General features: G+C 41.7%; 1 protein-coding gene across 1 annotated transcript in view; it reads right to left on the bottom strand.

Annotated features, from left to right (window-relative positions):
• Window positions 1-15961, bottom strand: part of COL4A5 (collagen type IV alpha 5 chain) — a 139911-nt gene that overhangs the window by 63797 nt on the left and 60153 nt on the right. The window contains exons 7-19 of the mRNA XM_060756218.2: window positions 14643-14696; window positions 14463-14489; window positions 10118-10198; window positions 9923-9985; window positions 9480-9515; window positions 8009-8050; window positions 7797-7889; window positions 4662-4715; window positions 4509-4565; window positions 2881-2925; window positions 2724-2777; window positions 1082-1123; window positions 445-577 (exon numbers count right to left, since the gene is read on the bottom strand). Coding sequence (XP_060612201.2) covers window positions 445-577; window positions 1082-1123; window positions 2724-2777; window positions 2881-2925; window positions 4509-4565; window positions 4662-4715; window positions 7797-7889; window positions 8009-8050; window positions 9480-9515; window positions 9923-9985; window positions 10118-10198; window positions 14463-14489; window positions 14643-14696 — 781 coding nt within the window. The remainder of the gene's footprint in view (window positions 1-444; window positions 578-1081; window positions 1124-2723; window positions 2778-2880; window positions 2926-4508; window positions 4566-4661; window positions 4716-7796; window positions 7890-8008; window positions 8051-9479; window positions 9516-9922; window positions 9986-10117; window positions 10199-14462; window positions 14490-14642; window positions 14697-15961) is intronic.

The following is a 15961-nucleotide window of genomic DNA, read 5'->3' as shown; positions in this document are numbered from 1 at the left end:
GGGCTTGGCCTCATGTCAGCCACCCCGAGATGGTGGCGGGGTATATATAATAATAATAATAATAATAATAATAATAATTATTATTATTATTATTATTATTATTACAACTCTTCCAGGAGTTGATTTCTCTTCTGAGGGGGAGATTTCTCTCATTTCTGGTTGCCTATCCCGTTTGTAAACTGAGTCAAAATTAAGTTAGATATTTGTAACTTGGGGATTGCCTGTACCTAAACAAACTCTGAAATTCATTTATTTAGTTCCTGAATATGTACTGTCAATGTCATGCTTTACATGGGCAGAAAGCCAACATATCACTATATTAAAATTATGGTACATGTGGTCCGCCTTCCCTCTTTATTTGAAATGGTGTATTCTTTGGTTTGGAAACCACATCACTGGGCAGGTTGGTGCCCGATGTGGCACAAACCCCAAAACTCCTCTTACCTGGGGGACCTGGAAGGCCGGGGGGACCTTCCAGACCGGGGTAGCCACGCTCGCCTTTTTCTCCAGGAAACCCAGGCAAACCTTTGCTTCCTTTCGGTCCCACCGTTGCCCCCGTTCCTGGCCTAGGAATCACCTGGCAAACCCCACAAATTGGGAAAACAACGATTACACAAATATGCAACGAGAAAGGAAACAGGAGTCAGACAGGCTCAACTGAGATTCTACTTATTATATGGGACTCCTGGTGTATCTAAAATAGAAGGCAGAATCAACAAAATGGTTGCATTTCCTGGGCATAAGTGAAAATTTAGTAGCAGATGCAGAAATAACATGGAAAGAATCAAGATGTATTGGTTTACATATTTATCGTGTGCTGTCACGCACTGGGCCTGTGAAAGAGTCTGTAGACAGGATGTGTTTTCCGTACACCCAACGGGACGCCAGGGGTGCCTCGGCTGAGAGGCCTTTTGGATTTCCCCACATAAAGTTCTTTTAGAAGCTTAAAAAGTTCAACCAAGTTTTTATTGTTGCTTAAATCTTTAATAAATCAAACAATGAAGTTACTGTGATCCATATGGAAGAAAGAGTCCCATGTAGAGCAAAATGGAGGGAACAGGTCAAATGGCTAGAAACTTACAAGTCCAGGAGGGCCGGGAAGACCTGCATCACCTTTTTGACCCTGCCAAGAAAATTTCAACAAGTTTTATGTTAGTGGTGAAACACACTAGGAACTGTATGCGCATTAGGGATTTGCCATTATTTCACTCTTATATACAAGCATGAAAAGCTTCACAACTCACTTCTGGGAAAGATTATGAGAGTTTTTGCTTATTTTGCAAAGATTTCTTTTTCACATTTTAGGGGAAAGTTTTGTTGGAATAATATACTTCACCACAAAATGATTTTATGCAGAAAAAAGGGTCCTTTGTACAAAAAAGGTGAATTCATATACACATAACCCAAGAATTGGCCCCATAAACCCAAATGTGTTTAAGAGTGCTGGTCTTGGAGAAGAATATGTGGATGGATAGACACCCATTTCTGTTTTTGTTTTGTTTTTGTTTTTTGGTCGTGTCAGGAGAGAATTGGCTGTCTGCAAGGATGTTGCCAGGGGACACCTGGATGTTTTGATGTTTTTGCTATCCTTGTGGGAGGCTTCTCTCATGTCCCCGCATGAGGAGCTGGAGCTAATAGAGGGAGCTCATCCACGCTCTCCCTGGATTTGAACCTGCGACCTGTTGGTCTTCAGTCCTGCTGGCACAGGGGTTTATCCCACTGCGCCACTGGGGGCAGAAATGTTGTACATTTCTGTACAACATTGGTTCCCAACCTGTTGTCCGTGGACTACCAGGGGAAGGCTGATTCTTTGGTATTAAGAATCAGGAAGGTTTTGGCTATGAGCCAATATAGTTTAGTTAAGGTGACTTATTTATATTAAAAGTAACGGTTGTGGAAAAAGAGGGGAAGCCCTAATATGCATCTTTATTGTAACAGAACCATCATAAAGAAAGGATAAGCATGTGCCTGAAACAACCTGTTAAAGAAAGAAACACCTTTTTAAAGGAACTAAGTTTGAGACCTGTTTGTTAGAAGAATTAGACCTCCTAAGAGTTATTTATGAATTGTTATGAATGTAACCTTTGAAGATCTGTACCTCTAAGAGAAAGGAAAGTTTGAAACCATCAAGCTTCTGTACCTCAATAAACTTCTTACAGTTTCTTTTTAAAGTCAAGCCTATGTTACCATTCCTTTCCAAGTCAAGTCACGCTACATATTGAAGAAAGAGCAAAGCAACATTACAAGCTATTGGTTGTGTCATCAATATAATAAGGCCTCACAAAGAGGTGACTCTCTACATATTGATAGTAGTTATATTTATACATCCTTACAATTTGGTGGCATCATTACAAATTAGTTGCCAAGCTTTTACAATTAGTAGCAGTATTATATGCTCCTTCACATTGCCATTCTGTATTTATTTTGCTGCAATGTATTACCGGGCTTGGCCTCATGTAAGCCACTCCAAGTCCCCTCTGGGGAGATGGTGACAGGGTATAAATAAAGATTATTATTATTATTATTATTATTATTATTATTATTATTATTTTGGTACTAATGTTGGAGAGTGTTCCCTGGTCAAAGTAGCACCTGGTCAAGTGGTCCATGGTCAATAAAAGTTGGGAACCACTGCTCTACAAGGATACTGAGGTTTTGGGTAATTCTTTATATATTTGCCAAATGCACACAGATGGAGGTTCTAAGACATAAAGCATCCTTACCTTTTCCCCATCTCGTCCTGGAAATCCTGCGACACCACGACCACCAGGCAAGCCCTTCAAAGGAAAGGAAAAGAGGGAGAGATTAATCTTCAGAATATTGAAGGAGTGTGTGTTCATTATATAGAAAAGAAAGAGAGAGAAAATATAAAACACTCACAGGTAATCCAGACTGCCCTAGCTCTCCATCCTTGCCAGGTTTTCCCTTTAAAAATACAAACAAAGATTGAAAAACAAGAAACTTTCATAGAGTAAAGATGCTACTGGCATTCCAATGTTGGCTGATACAACAAAAGGCAACATGTGCTTCTTCTGCATCCCTTAGAAGGCAAATGGCGCCAGCTTATCTGCTGCTGCGCCAGAACCAATAGATTCAAATTTCAAGGAAAGAAATTCCACGGAAATATTAGGAACTTCTTTTTCACTATAGAACATGCCCAGTGACTGAACACATTGTCTTGGAGCAGTGGTTCTCAACCCTCCTAATGCCACAACCCCTTAATACCCCTCCTAATTTTATGGTGACCCCCAACCATAACATTATTTTAATACAGTTCCTCGTGTTGTGTTGACCCCCAACCATAACATTATTTTCATTGCTATTTCATAACTCCAATTTTGCTACTGTTATGAATTATAACAGTATAGATTACTGCAACGCGCTCTACGTGGGGTTGCCTTTGAAGACGGCCCGGAAGCTCCAAATGGTCCAACGTGCAGCAGGCAGGTTACTAACAGGAGCGGCGCTCAGGGAGCATACAACTCCTCTGCTGAACCAGCTCCACTGGCTGCCAGTTTGCTACCGGGCTCAAATCAAAGTGCTCGCTTTAGCCTATAAAGCCCTAAACGGTTCCAGCCCAGCTTACCTATCCGAACGCATCTCTTCCTACGAAACCTCCAGGGATTTGAGATCGTCCGAGGAGGCCCTTCTCTCGATCCCGCCTGCTTCGCAAGCACGTCTGGCAGGGACGAGAGATAGGGCCTTCTCTGCGGTGGCCCCTCGGCTGTGGAACTCCCTGCCTAGGGATATTAGATCAGCCCCCTCCCTCCTAACCTTTCGGAAAAGAGTAAAAACTTGGCTCTTCAAGCAAGCATTTGGAACCTCCGAATAAATAGACAAACTTGAATTGAAAAATGACCCAGGAATGGCCCAAGACGATGGAACGGATAAGGACTTGAATGAGAGGATATAGTTTTTAGTTTTTAATATTGTTATCATGCACTGTCTTATGTCTAATTGCACTATAATGGTTCTTTGTTTATCAATGTATGTATTTTTATGGCATCGAATTGTGCCGATTGTGTATGTGGCTCTGAGTCGCCTTTGGGCTGATACGAGCGGGGTAGAAATAATGCAAATAAATAATGCAAATAATTATAATGTAAATATCTGATATGCAAGATGTATTTTCATTCAGTGGATCAAATTTGGCACAAATACCAGATATGCCCAAATTTGGCCTAGATAGATATAGATACATACATACACACACATATATATACATATCTGATAAAACAAACCCAGATTCTTCCAGTCTAATTAAACAAACCATACTTTGTTTCCTGCTACAAGCAAATACTCATATAGTATTGTAGTCAATGGGGCCTTCTCATCCAGGAAAATATGTTGTCCTCCCAAATAACATCTCCATCCACACCAATTTAACAGACCACAGGAGAAAGGAAGAAATATATATACCTTACCCAGCATTTGATGGCCCAACCTGAATTCCCAAAGTTATACATGATTTGGAAAGGTAAAATGTTGGGTTGAAGGATGCTACTTACTCTTTTTCCTGGTTCTCCTTGCTCACCTTTTTCACCTTTTCCACCACCGGGAAAGCCCTAGGGGCAAGAAACACACCATGAGAACTGGTTGCATGATCTCAAAGGTATTCAAGAATGTTATAATAGGAAACAATGGAAAAGTGGTTTACTTACAGGAGGACCTGGTAGCCCAGGTGGTCCTGAAGGGCCACGCTCACCTGGAGCACCCTGTCAAGCAAGGGGGAGGGGGTTGAAAAAAAAGGAGAAGCCATTAGGGGAAAAAGAGAGAAGTCATTACCTTGGGTAGAATGTAATGTTTTCACTCCCATTTAAATCTATGAAATTGAGTCCGAAAGACCTGAGCAGAGCTATTGATGTTAGGTTAACCTGGAGGTCTCTCATTTAAAGGATTGCTATAAGCTGAAGTCAACTTGATGGCAATGGAAAACAAGAAGAATTCCATGGTTGTCATTGAATTTGATCTGCCTCTCCCCATGGGAGAACAACAAGCCTTCCATGGTGGGACCTTCTGCTCCTCTCCCTGAAGGACATGCAGAAGTCCAACAGACAGGAGGATAAGGACAAGAGGGCCAAGGTGGTGAGGAAGTTGGATGGCTGGTCACTTGGGCAAGTGTACAAGGTGGAAAGACAGCTAGGGAGAGAAAGACTGACAGGCAGAGAGGCAATGTATTGTCGAAGGCTTTCATGGCCAGAATCACTGGGTTGTTGTAGGTTTTTCTGGGCTATATGGCCATGTTCTAGAGGCATTTTCTCCTGACGTTTCACCTGCATCTATGACAAGCATCCTCAGAGGTAGTGAGGTCAGAGAGAGACAGACAGAGAGACAGACTAGGACAGGGACAGGCCTCTCCTTTCCCCACCCGCCACTCAGCAACAGCAGCCTGTGGGAGGGACATGGCACTCACCATCAGGCGGCCGTCACTGGGTGGCGAGCAATGAGACAGAGCGGGGGTCCCAGCAGCTCCTGCAGCATCCCAGATGGCGCAAAAAGGGGGAGGCACGCGTACCCCGCTGCCAGAGTCGCCATGGGGAGACAGCCGCCTAAGGAGCAGGGCGGGAAAAGCAACTGTCATGGGAGCACACGGACACAAAGAGAGCGTCAGGGACAGCCTGAAAACATTGCGCCACCTGTGTGAAGCGTTTGAGAGACCCTCTCTTTGTTGCCTTCTAACGTTTGGTGGGAAATGATGCTGTCCTGAATTGCCCTTCAAAAACAGCCTTTAGACAATGTTGAAAGTAAAAGAAAAATGCTTTACTTCGGCAAACACAAAAGATAAGCAAATGCAATTAAAAAGTGCAAAAGAAAGAAAGGAAGTCTTAATCCAGACACAAATTAAAGTCTCTTACAAAATCCCAAGAGAAACATCAGTCTTCCATCAGACAACAGGCAATGTTCTTAGCATCAGACACAAAACAGATTTCGTTGGAGTAATAACAGTATCAGGCTCGTTGTTTCTAGCGAAAGCTGACTACTCCTGCCTCTGATTTATAGCCCAGAATTCCCCACGCAGGAGGTTGTAGGGCATCTCCCAATTAGCTCAGTGTTTTTAGCAGCTATTCTGGCTGAACGCCATCTTTGCTCCGTCTCTTTTTGTCTCTCTAGAAATATGGGCACTTTCAAACCCTCATCGTCTGATTCTTCTTCTTCCTCCAATTCCTGAGCACTTCCCTGCGCCCCTTCCTCTCCTGAAGATGAGGAATCCCCAACAGGTGCCTCCTTTTGCCCGTTTCCATAACTCAGTGGTTCTCAACTTGTGGGTCCCCAGGTGTTTTGACCTACAACTCCCAGAAATCCCAGCCAGTTTACCAGCTGTTAGGATTTCTGGGAGTTGAAGGCCAAAACATCTGGGGTCACACAGGTTGAGAATCACTGCCATAACTAGATGTCAACCTGGGTTGGTCATTGAATGTCCCACAACCGGTCATGGGACAGTGTCCTCCACCACCAGCCCTTGTATAGCATATTGAGCCTGTGACCAGAAAAGTTTGCATGAGAGACACAGACCGCATATTTAAATAGTAAATAGCAGAACAGTGAAAGAAACCATGAATTTTCTAGTATCTTCCAGTTCAGATGAACACTGGAGTCTGCCTCATAGAAGGGCCAGATCTCACACCAGGATGTTCTCCAGGACTATGGGCCTCCTGTGTTAAGATCTTAAGGGAGAGGAAGAGTTGGAAGTGAGAAGAAGAAATAAGAATGATACAATTGGATGAAGAGACTCAGCCCTGCATGCTGATAAGGCATCATGCTGAAGGATATAACACTGCTCACCCAACCCACTGGTCCTTTAAATAAACCACCATCCATAGTAGCCAGCCTTGAAGATATCACCACATAGGCCAAGTTCTTTCTTTTATGTTTCCTGGTACTAAAACCAAGTATTGGTGCAGTTATGGCCATCAGTCATAGGTTTCCAAGTCCAATATTATGTTACAACCTGTAAGGTCGTAAATAGCTTGAAACACAAGTACAAACAGGTCTCTGTGTTAGGACCTTGAGAGATCCTTCTTGGTGTCCGATCAAGATGAGGGCTACTCATCTTGACTGGAAGGTCCACTTAGACCTCATGTTGATAGTTTTGTGTTACAAGCAAAGACCTCCTTGCTTAGAAAAGCTTTAGATCAGATGGGCTGATCTAAATTGGATGCAATACCTTTACTTGTACTAGTCACAGTTGTAATCATGAATGACTCTGCAAGTGAGTGTAAGTATTGTACAGTAATTGTATGTCTGACTGTTAGCTACCTTGGGCGAGTGCAACATATACAACCAGGCAAAGGAACCCAAGAAAGTTAAACTAGGATGGTCTGGAATCCATCTCCCCTTCTTGAGGATCCAACAGAAATAGGACAAATATATAAAAGAAGATCCCATGACAGATATATCAAATGTGTATCTGTGAAGGCAGCAAAGCTCACGTTTTGGGAGGCAGAAATACAAGCAAAAGATGAAAAGAGAAAAGTCAAGAGAGCAATGGAAACTGAAGAGGAGAGCCCTGGAACTGAGGAGCAAGTATAAGAGTACTTAAGTCTAGATCTAGCTCTCAATTTAAATCAACCTACTTTTGGATTCTATAACATCTTTGAGTAATATTATGTCTGAATGCCATGTTCAGGAGTGGCATCCCTGAGTAGGCAAGTGAGGACATTGGGGGAAGGAAGGTCAGGTCGACAGGATAAGTGTCATGGGCTGATTGCAGTTGGAAGGGAGAATATGGTTCATGTGGCTTGGTGCACTTGGTCAAATTTACAAAAATACCAGTGACATGTCTTCCCTTCACTCACCTGATCTCCTTTTTGAAATTCTACGTCATTTGGTCTCTTCTGTTCGCCGATTTGTCCTGGTGGCCCTGGAGGACCTTGAAGACCCTGTTCACCCTAAGTTCCCCAGAAGACAGTAATATTTACTATAATAACAGTAACAACAACAATAATTTAGCTATAAGAGGAGCTTCTACCAGCTAAAGAAAGGCTTAACCTAACTGCTCTACACTCACCTTTTCTCCTTTGGGTCCTTGGAAGTTCAGGCCCATGTTGCCCTGAAAACAAAAGAATAGCGTCAATTATTCTTGTGGTTGTTGTCATCAATCCTTCTTTATTCTTTATATCCCAGGTAAAAGCAACATTGAAATATTCTGCACTAAACTCATTAAATGAGTGACCAGTAAGAAGAAAATATCAATACTTCCACCAACTCAGTCATTTTGTCACAAAAATATCATTGCAGATTTGATAAATATGATGTGTGGGAATCAATGAAAGAATGGAAGGATGTATGGATGGAGTTAATAATTTTGGAGACACCAGTATAATATTAAGGCCTGCAATGACTAACTACCTGCTTGCTGGGCTATAATTAAAAGTTGCTAATAAGAACAGAAAAGTAAACTCTGATAAGAGCTGGGACAGTGATAAGATAAATGTTTACAATGTCAAGGAGGAAGTCAACAATAGAGAAAAAGGATTCTTCAAAGTACAAAGAGCAAATGGCCACTATACACCAAAAGTAATAGAGTTATATAATCATAAGGATGTATATCATATCTCTATGCTATGGTACTCCAGCATTCAATGTACTAGCAGCTTAACAAAGTACATTTAGCAAAGATACATAAAGTAAATCTCTAAACCAAAAATTCCCTATGTGGGATGAACAACTGATTCCTACCGCAAAATGCACTTGTAAGTCCTTTTACAAAACCAAAAGTTTATCAATAAAGTTTGTAAGTCCTTCTTTGCAAGTCTATTAATCAAAAACTTCCTAATGTGGATAAACAGCTGATTTCTACAGCAGAATGCACAAGTTTGTAAGTCCTTTTAAAACCAAAATTAGTAAAATCAAAGTTTGACAGTCTTTGGGGAAAATTCACCTTGATTTGGGGGAGATATAGTTCACCTACATCCAGAGAGCACTGTGAACCCAAATGACAATGCACACATACCTGATATGCTCAAATTTGAATACTGTATGGGTCTGGGAGGGATAGACCTCGATTTCTGGGAGTTGTAGTTCACCTACAATCAGATAAACTGTGAACTCCACCGATGATGGATCTGGACCAAACTTTGCACACATACCTGATATGCCCAAATTTGATTACTGGAGGGGTTTGGAGGGAACTGGTCTTCCTTTGTGGGAGTTGTAGTTCACCCACAACCAGAGAAACTGGGACTTCCACCAATGATGGACCTGGTCCAAACTTTGCACACAGAACTCCAATGACTAACTCAACCTACTGGAGGAGTTTGAGGGGACTGACTCACCATAGCGGGAGTTATAGTTTACTCGACAGCCAGAGAGCACACTGAGCCCCACTGGTGATGCATCTAGAACAAACTTGCCCGACATAACGAACTTTAAGTACTGATGGAGTTTCTCAGGGTTAACCTAATGATGTCGGTTATCAAAATGATAATAAGAAGAGAAGCAGTACCAAGCAAATTCACCAGAAGTCAAGGATATCATACCTTTGGGCCTGGTAATCCTGGTGGGCCAGGAACACCCTAGAAATGATAAAAAACATTTTAATCACTTTCCAGACAATTGCTTATTGCAAAACTGTGGCTTGAAATACTGAATCAAATACAGTGTGCATAACTTTACAGAGATTTTGTTATTTTGCTATCACAATATGCATCCATGGTAGTGAATTACTATCTTTTGGAGAACTGCTCCAACAGCCCCAGTACTTTAATTCAACTTTGACCAAGGAAATATCAAGCAAAGTATCTTTTTTCGTTCTCCCTGGCACAAAGATTTTCCTTGTTGGCATGTTTAGGATACAAGGAACAGGTTTCCATCCCTCAGGTTTATATCTTATGGACAAACCTCCATTCAAAAGCAACTGCTTGGACCCTCATCAACATTTAATTATCTTACAAATGATACAGAGAAAGTCAAGGAAATATACCGTCAAACCTGGTGGCCCAGGAGGACCAATGGGACCTGATGTTCCAACGGGACCTGGTGGGCCCTATAGTGAGAAGAGAAGAACAGGTTGAAAATCAGAAACCAGAAAATCCACATGTGTGTATTATATCCCTATGCTTTAGCACTGAGTCCTACCCAAACAAAATATCACGGGCACATGTTTCCATCTACTTACTGTTATCCCTGGAAGGCCTGGATATCCCCGTTCGCCTTTCTGTCCCGGTAGTGTGGCTGTTATAATTTCACCTGGTTCACCCTTAAAAACAGAGGGAAATTGGATGAAGAAGGCAACCTTTTGGTCCATAAGTGAAACGAATTGTAGCTACACCATACATTTGTTGGAATTCAACCCCACACTGCCCAAGTCTCAAGTCCTCAATTGTTTGCATGCTGCAAGTCGCTTCTGGTTGCCTCTGGGTCAAACTCAATCTATGCTGATGATTGTGCCATTACCGCTCAAGCAGGGAGCTTTGAGATGGTTGAATAGAAGCTCTCCGAAGCTCTAGGTGCTCTTACCGCCTACTACAGGGAAAACCAGCTGATCCCTAATCCATTTAAAACACAGACATGTGCCTTTCACCTTAAGAACAGACAAGCATCCCGAGCTCTGAAGATCACCTGGGAAGGAATCCCACTGGAGCATTGCAGCGCACCCAAATACCTGGGAGTCACTCTGGACCGTGTTCTTACGTACAAGAAGCACTGCCTGAATATCAAGCAAAAAGTGGGTGCTAGAAACAATATCATACAAAAACTGACTTGCACAACCTGGGGGTCACAACCAGACACAGTGAAGACATCTGCCCTTGCACTATGCTACTCTGCTGCTGGGTACGCATGCCCAGTGTAGAACACATCTCACCATGCTAAAACAGTAGATGTGGCTCTTAATGAGACATGCCGCATTATCACGGGGTGTCTGCGCCCTACACCACTGGAGAAATTACACTGTCTAGCCAGTATTGCACCACCTGACATCCGCCGGGAAGTAGCAGCCAATAGTGAAAGGACCAAGGCAGTGACATCTCCAGCTCATCCCTTGTTTGGGTATCAGCCAGCACGTCAATGACTTAAATCAAGAAATAGTTTTCTAAGATCTACAGAGACATTCGCTAGAAAACCTCAGCAAGCGAGAGTCCACAAGTGGCAGGCACAAACCCAGAACCTCAATCCATGGCTGATACCAAAAGAGAGACTCCCCCCTGGGCACACAGAAGACTGGGCGACTTGGAAGGCACTGAACAGACTGTGCTCTGGCACCACGAGATTCAGAGCTAATCTTAAGAAATGGGGCTACAAAGTGGAATCCACGACCTGCGAGTGCGGAGAAGAGCAAACCACTAACCACCTGCTGCAATGCATCCTGAGCCCTGCCACATGCACAATGGAGGACCTTCTTGCAGCAACACCAGAGGCACTCCAAGTGGCCAGATACTGGTCAAAGGACATTTAATCAATTACCAAGCTTGCAAACTTTGTGTTTTGTCTGTCTGTTTGTTTTGTTCTGTTAGAAATGTAATACAATTGTCTGGTTGCCCCTGACACGATAGATAAATAAATAAGTCCTCAATGAGGAACAGTTTAGTTAGTTTAGTATAGACTAAGGGTTTTCTTTCCCCCATGTCTTTTATATGTCTGTTGAATATATCTAATTTCTTCTCTCCTCTGTGTTTCTACTCTCATTCTGGTTGATTGTGTAAAATGGATACTTTTCTACTGCAAGCCTTTTTTAAAATCTTATTTCTGCCTTCTTACACTTTAGTATAGAGAGTATGTGCTGTTTGCTTTGAGATCTCTCTCTGCTTGTGTGTCTGGAGAGATGTAGTGTATGAGTTTTTCCTTCTCTTGAACCTTTAGAAGAGATGGGTGTTACAGTAGGTGGGTTAACTGCCAGCTGCACAAAATCTTGTCAATTGAAAGGTTGGCAGTTCAAGCCCCTGTCAGGGTGAGCTGTTAGCCGTCAGCCCGGCTTCTGCTCACCTAGCAGATCAAAAACAGCAATGTGAGTAGATAAACAGTTTAAGGGGGAAGGTAATAAAGGCACCCATAAAGACATGCCGACGACTCGATTGGGAGGTCATCTACGGACAACAAAAAATTCCTCGGCATGGAAGATGCGGACTGGGTTGTGGTGCAGCTGGTTGGGAGTCAGCTACATTAAAATCACTACAGACCGAAATATCATGAGTTTGAAGCCAGCCCAGATCAAACTCAAACTAGCCTACTGTTGACCTTTGGGGATGGAAAGACAGTTGCATCTGACAAGTAGGAAATGTAGGTACCGCTTATGCGGGGAGGCTAATTTAACTAATTTATGACACTATAAAAATCTCCAGTAGTGTGCAAAAGAATGAGGAAGTACTTCATTGGTGTCACAAGTGGACGGTGAAGCAACAGCTCCCTCGGTGGTCAGAATTTGAAGCATACTCTTATTAAAGTGGAAAGTTAAATAGCCTCTGTGTGTCTGTCTATATAATGTTGTGTGTCTATGGCACTGAATGTTTGCCATGCATATGTGCATTGTGATCTGCCCTGAGTCCCCTGCAGGGTGAGAAGGGCGGAATATAAATACTGTAAATAAATAAATAAGATGGAGCAACAGCACCTCCCCATGGCCGGAGTCCTTGGGGAGATACAGTGGAATATGAATGAAGATGATGATGATGATGATGATTATTATTATTATTTGAAACACAAGTTGAGTCCACAGCAGACAAGATCACTCTGCTGGCTGTTGTATTGGATCACATGTCGTACAGTTCCCAAGTGTCCATGACTGTGTGATGTATCGGCAAATAATGCGTGCAGATCCGAGTAGAGTGGCCTTTTGCAGCTAGCAGATGGTAATTTTGTCAGTGCCGATTGTGTTTAAGTGCAGGCCAAGGTCTTTAGGCACCGCACCCAGTGTGCTGATCACCACTGGGACCCCCTTGACGGGCTTGTGCCAGTGTCTTTCCAGTTTGATCTTTAAATCCTCATATTGTGTTAGCTTTTCCAGTTGTTTCTCTTCAATCCTGCTGTCACCTGGGATTGAAATATTGACAATCCATACTTTGTTTTTTAACATGATTATGAGGTCAAGAGTATTTGTGCTCCAAAACTCTGTCTGTTCTTTTTTAATAATAATAATAATAATAATAATAATAATTTTATAATAATAATAACAATTTTAATAATGATGATGATGATGGGATTTATGAGAACGGAAAGGAAAGAAGTCATATTTATGGCTTCATGTTAAATACATATACCTTTCAACTGGCTTGGTGATACATACAAATGCTTCCAAATTCACGACAAACCATAGTTTGTGAACAAGCCAACAAATTTATCCACAACATTTAGGGGGTCAATGATTGAGAGGTATATACTAAGCACCACATCCTATAGCAGTGTTTCTCAACCTTCCTAATGCCGTGACCCCTTAATACATTTCCGTATGTTGTGATGACCCCCAACCATAACATTATTTTCATTGCTACTTCACAACTATAATTTTGCTCCTGTTATGAATCATCTTGTAAATATCTGGTATGCAGGATGTATTTTCATTCATTTGGCACAAATACTCAATACACCCAAATTTGAATACTGGTGGGATTGATTTTGTTATTTGGGAGTTGTAGTTGCTGGAATTTATAGTTCACTTACAATATCAAAGAGCATTCTGAACACCAGTGATGGAATTGAACCAAACTTTGGACACAGAGCTCCCATGACCAACAGAAAATACTAGAAGGGTTTGGTGGGCACTGACCTTGGGTTTTGGAGTTGTAGTTTACCCACATCCAGAGAACACTGATGCATCTGGACCAAACTTGGCATGAATACTCAATATGCCCAAATGTGGACATTGGTGCGGTTTGGGGAAGATAGACCTTGACATTTGGCAGTTGCAGTGGCTGGGATTTATAGTTCACCTATAATCAAAGAGCATCCCGAACTCCACCAATGATAGAATTGGCCAAAACTTCCCACACAGAACCCCCATGACCAACAGAAAATACTGTGTTTTCTAATTGTCTTTGGCGACCCCTCTGACACCCCCTCATGACCCCCCCAGGGATCCCGACCCCCAGGTTGAGAAACACTGTCCTATAAGATTTTGAAAGCTAAGTAGGATCAGCCCTGGTTAGTCCCTGGACAGGAGACCATCAGCAAATAGCATAGGCTCTATTTCAGGGGCATAAGCTTGGAAAACCCCTTCTGAGCATTCTTTAAGAAAGTCCTATGAATGGCATAGGACTGCCACAGGTTGACACACAAGTTGAAGGCATATGCATCCTGCATTTTTAATATCTATACTGCCTTTCTAGTGAAAGCTTGCACGCTCATGTATGACAATAAAATCAACAGAGCATTTTTAAAAACCCATAATGGAGCTATCTTTAAGTAGTTTAAAGACTAGAATAAGAGTGATGTCTTGAGCAAGTTTTCAGATATTTCAGATTCAACAGACATGGGTTGGAAAGTGTTTGTAGAATAACATTATGTTTAAATTATATAAAAATGACATTTACCTTCATTCCTAGTAAGCCCGGTTGGCCCTACATGAGAAAAGGAAATGGGGGAAGAAAGGGAGATATAGAGTTAAGAATCCACTTCCACAGTGCATCCAAACACAAGTTAAACTTACTAAAACTGGAAGCAGTCGTTCAAAATCGAAAAACATATATCAAATGGATGTTCTTGATACTTACAGGGGGGCCTTGTAAACCGGGGAAACCTACACTGCCAGGAAAACCACGTTCCCCCTAAAAAAGAAAAGAAACCGAGGTTCAATATATTGTTAAACAGAACTGAAAAGGGATGCTTCTGAATGATGGAGAGAAGGAGTAAAGGGAGTCACTTACATTGCAAAAGACAAGGAACTGAAGTTGGTTTAAAACTCATATGTAGAAGGCAAAATATTTATATGGTCTGAAGATGAACCCAAATATTTTTCTGTGTTCATATTAGGGATATACAATCCATTAAAAATGGTTCAAAAGTCATTAAAAAACTGGGGGGCACTGACGTTTGGTTTATAATAATAATAATAATAATAATAATAATAATAATACTTTATTTATACCCCGCCACAATCTCCCCAAGCGACTTGGGGCGGCTTACATGAGGCCAAGCCCAACAACACATCAGTAAAACAACAAAGCAGTAAGCAAATAAAACAATACAATTAATATAATTCACAAATAAACAGTAACACACAAAATTTAAAAACCTTAAGTCTTTGGTTTTGAAAGTGTTTCTAAAGTATACTTAGTGAAAAATTTGTTACTATAACTAAAGTAATGAAATTTCATTATAGTAATTGCGCATAATTAAATGACTATAATCGGGGAAAGTTCAGGGCTCCTATCTTCTTCATTTTTAAAGCGATTGAAGTGAAACTTGCTACAATGGTAGAGCACATTTACCACTGTTATCCCACTACATTTCAAAATGTTTCACATATCCACTGACGTTTTGCATATTTTCCAAGTTTTTTTAATTAAAAACATCTTTAATATTATTATTAGTGTTTGTTAGTCACCAAGTCTCCATGGGGAGAAAGGCAATGTAACAATAACGATAATAATAATAATCTTCAGATCATATAATAATAATAATAATAGTAACAGCAACCTATGGATGTGAGAGTGAGACCATAAGGAAGGCTGCGCAAAGTAAAATAGACACTTTTGAACTGTGGTGTTGGAAGAAAATTCTGAAAGCACCTTGGACAGCAAGAAGATCCAACCAGTCCATCCTCCAGGAAATAAAGCCTGACTGCTCATTGGAGGGAAGGATATTAGAGGCAAAGGTGAAGTCCTTTGGCCACATCATGAGAAGACAGGAAACTTGGAGAAGATAATGATGCTGGAGAAAATGGAAGGGGAAGGGAAAAGGAAGAGGGGCCGACCAAGGACAAGATGGATGGATGGTATCCTTGAAGTGACTGGCTTGACCTTGAAGGAGATGGGGGTGACCACAGCCCACAGGGAGCTCTAGCGTGGACTTGTCCATGAGGTCACAAAGA

The sequence above is a fragment of the Anolis sagrei genome, chromosome 10 (genome assembly GCF_037176765.1).
Source record: "Anolis sagrei isolate rAnoSag1 chromosome 10, rAnoSag1.mat, whole genome shotgun sequence".
Lineage (NCBI taxonomy): Eukaryota > Metazoa > Chordata > Lepidosauria > Squamata > Dactyloidae > Anolis > Anolis sagrei.
The sequence above is the reverse complement of the archived record's forward strand: the minus strand, read 5'-3'. Positions and strand labels throughout refer to the sequence as shown.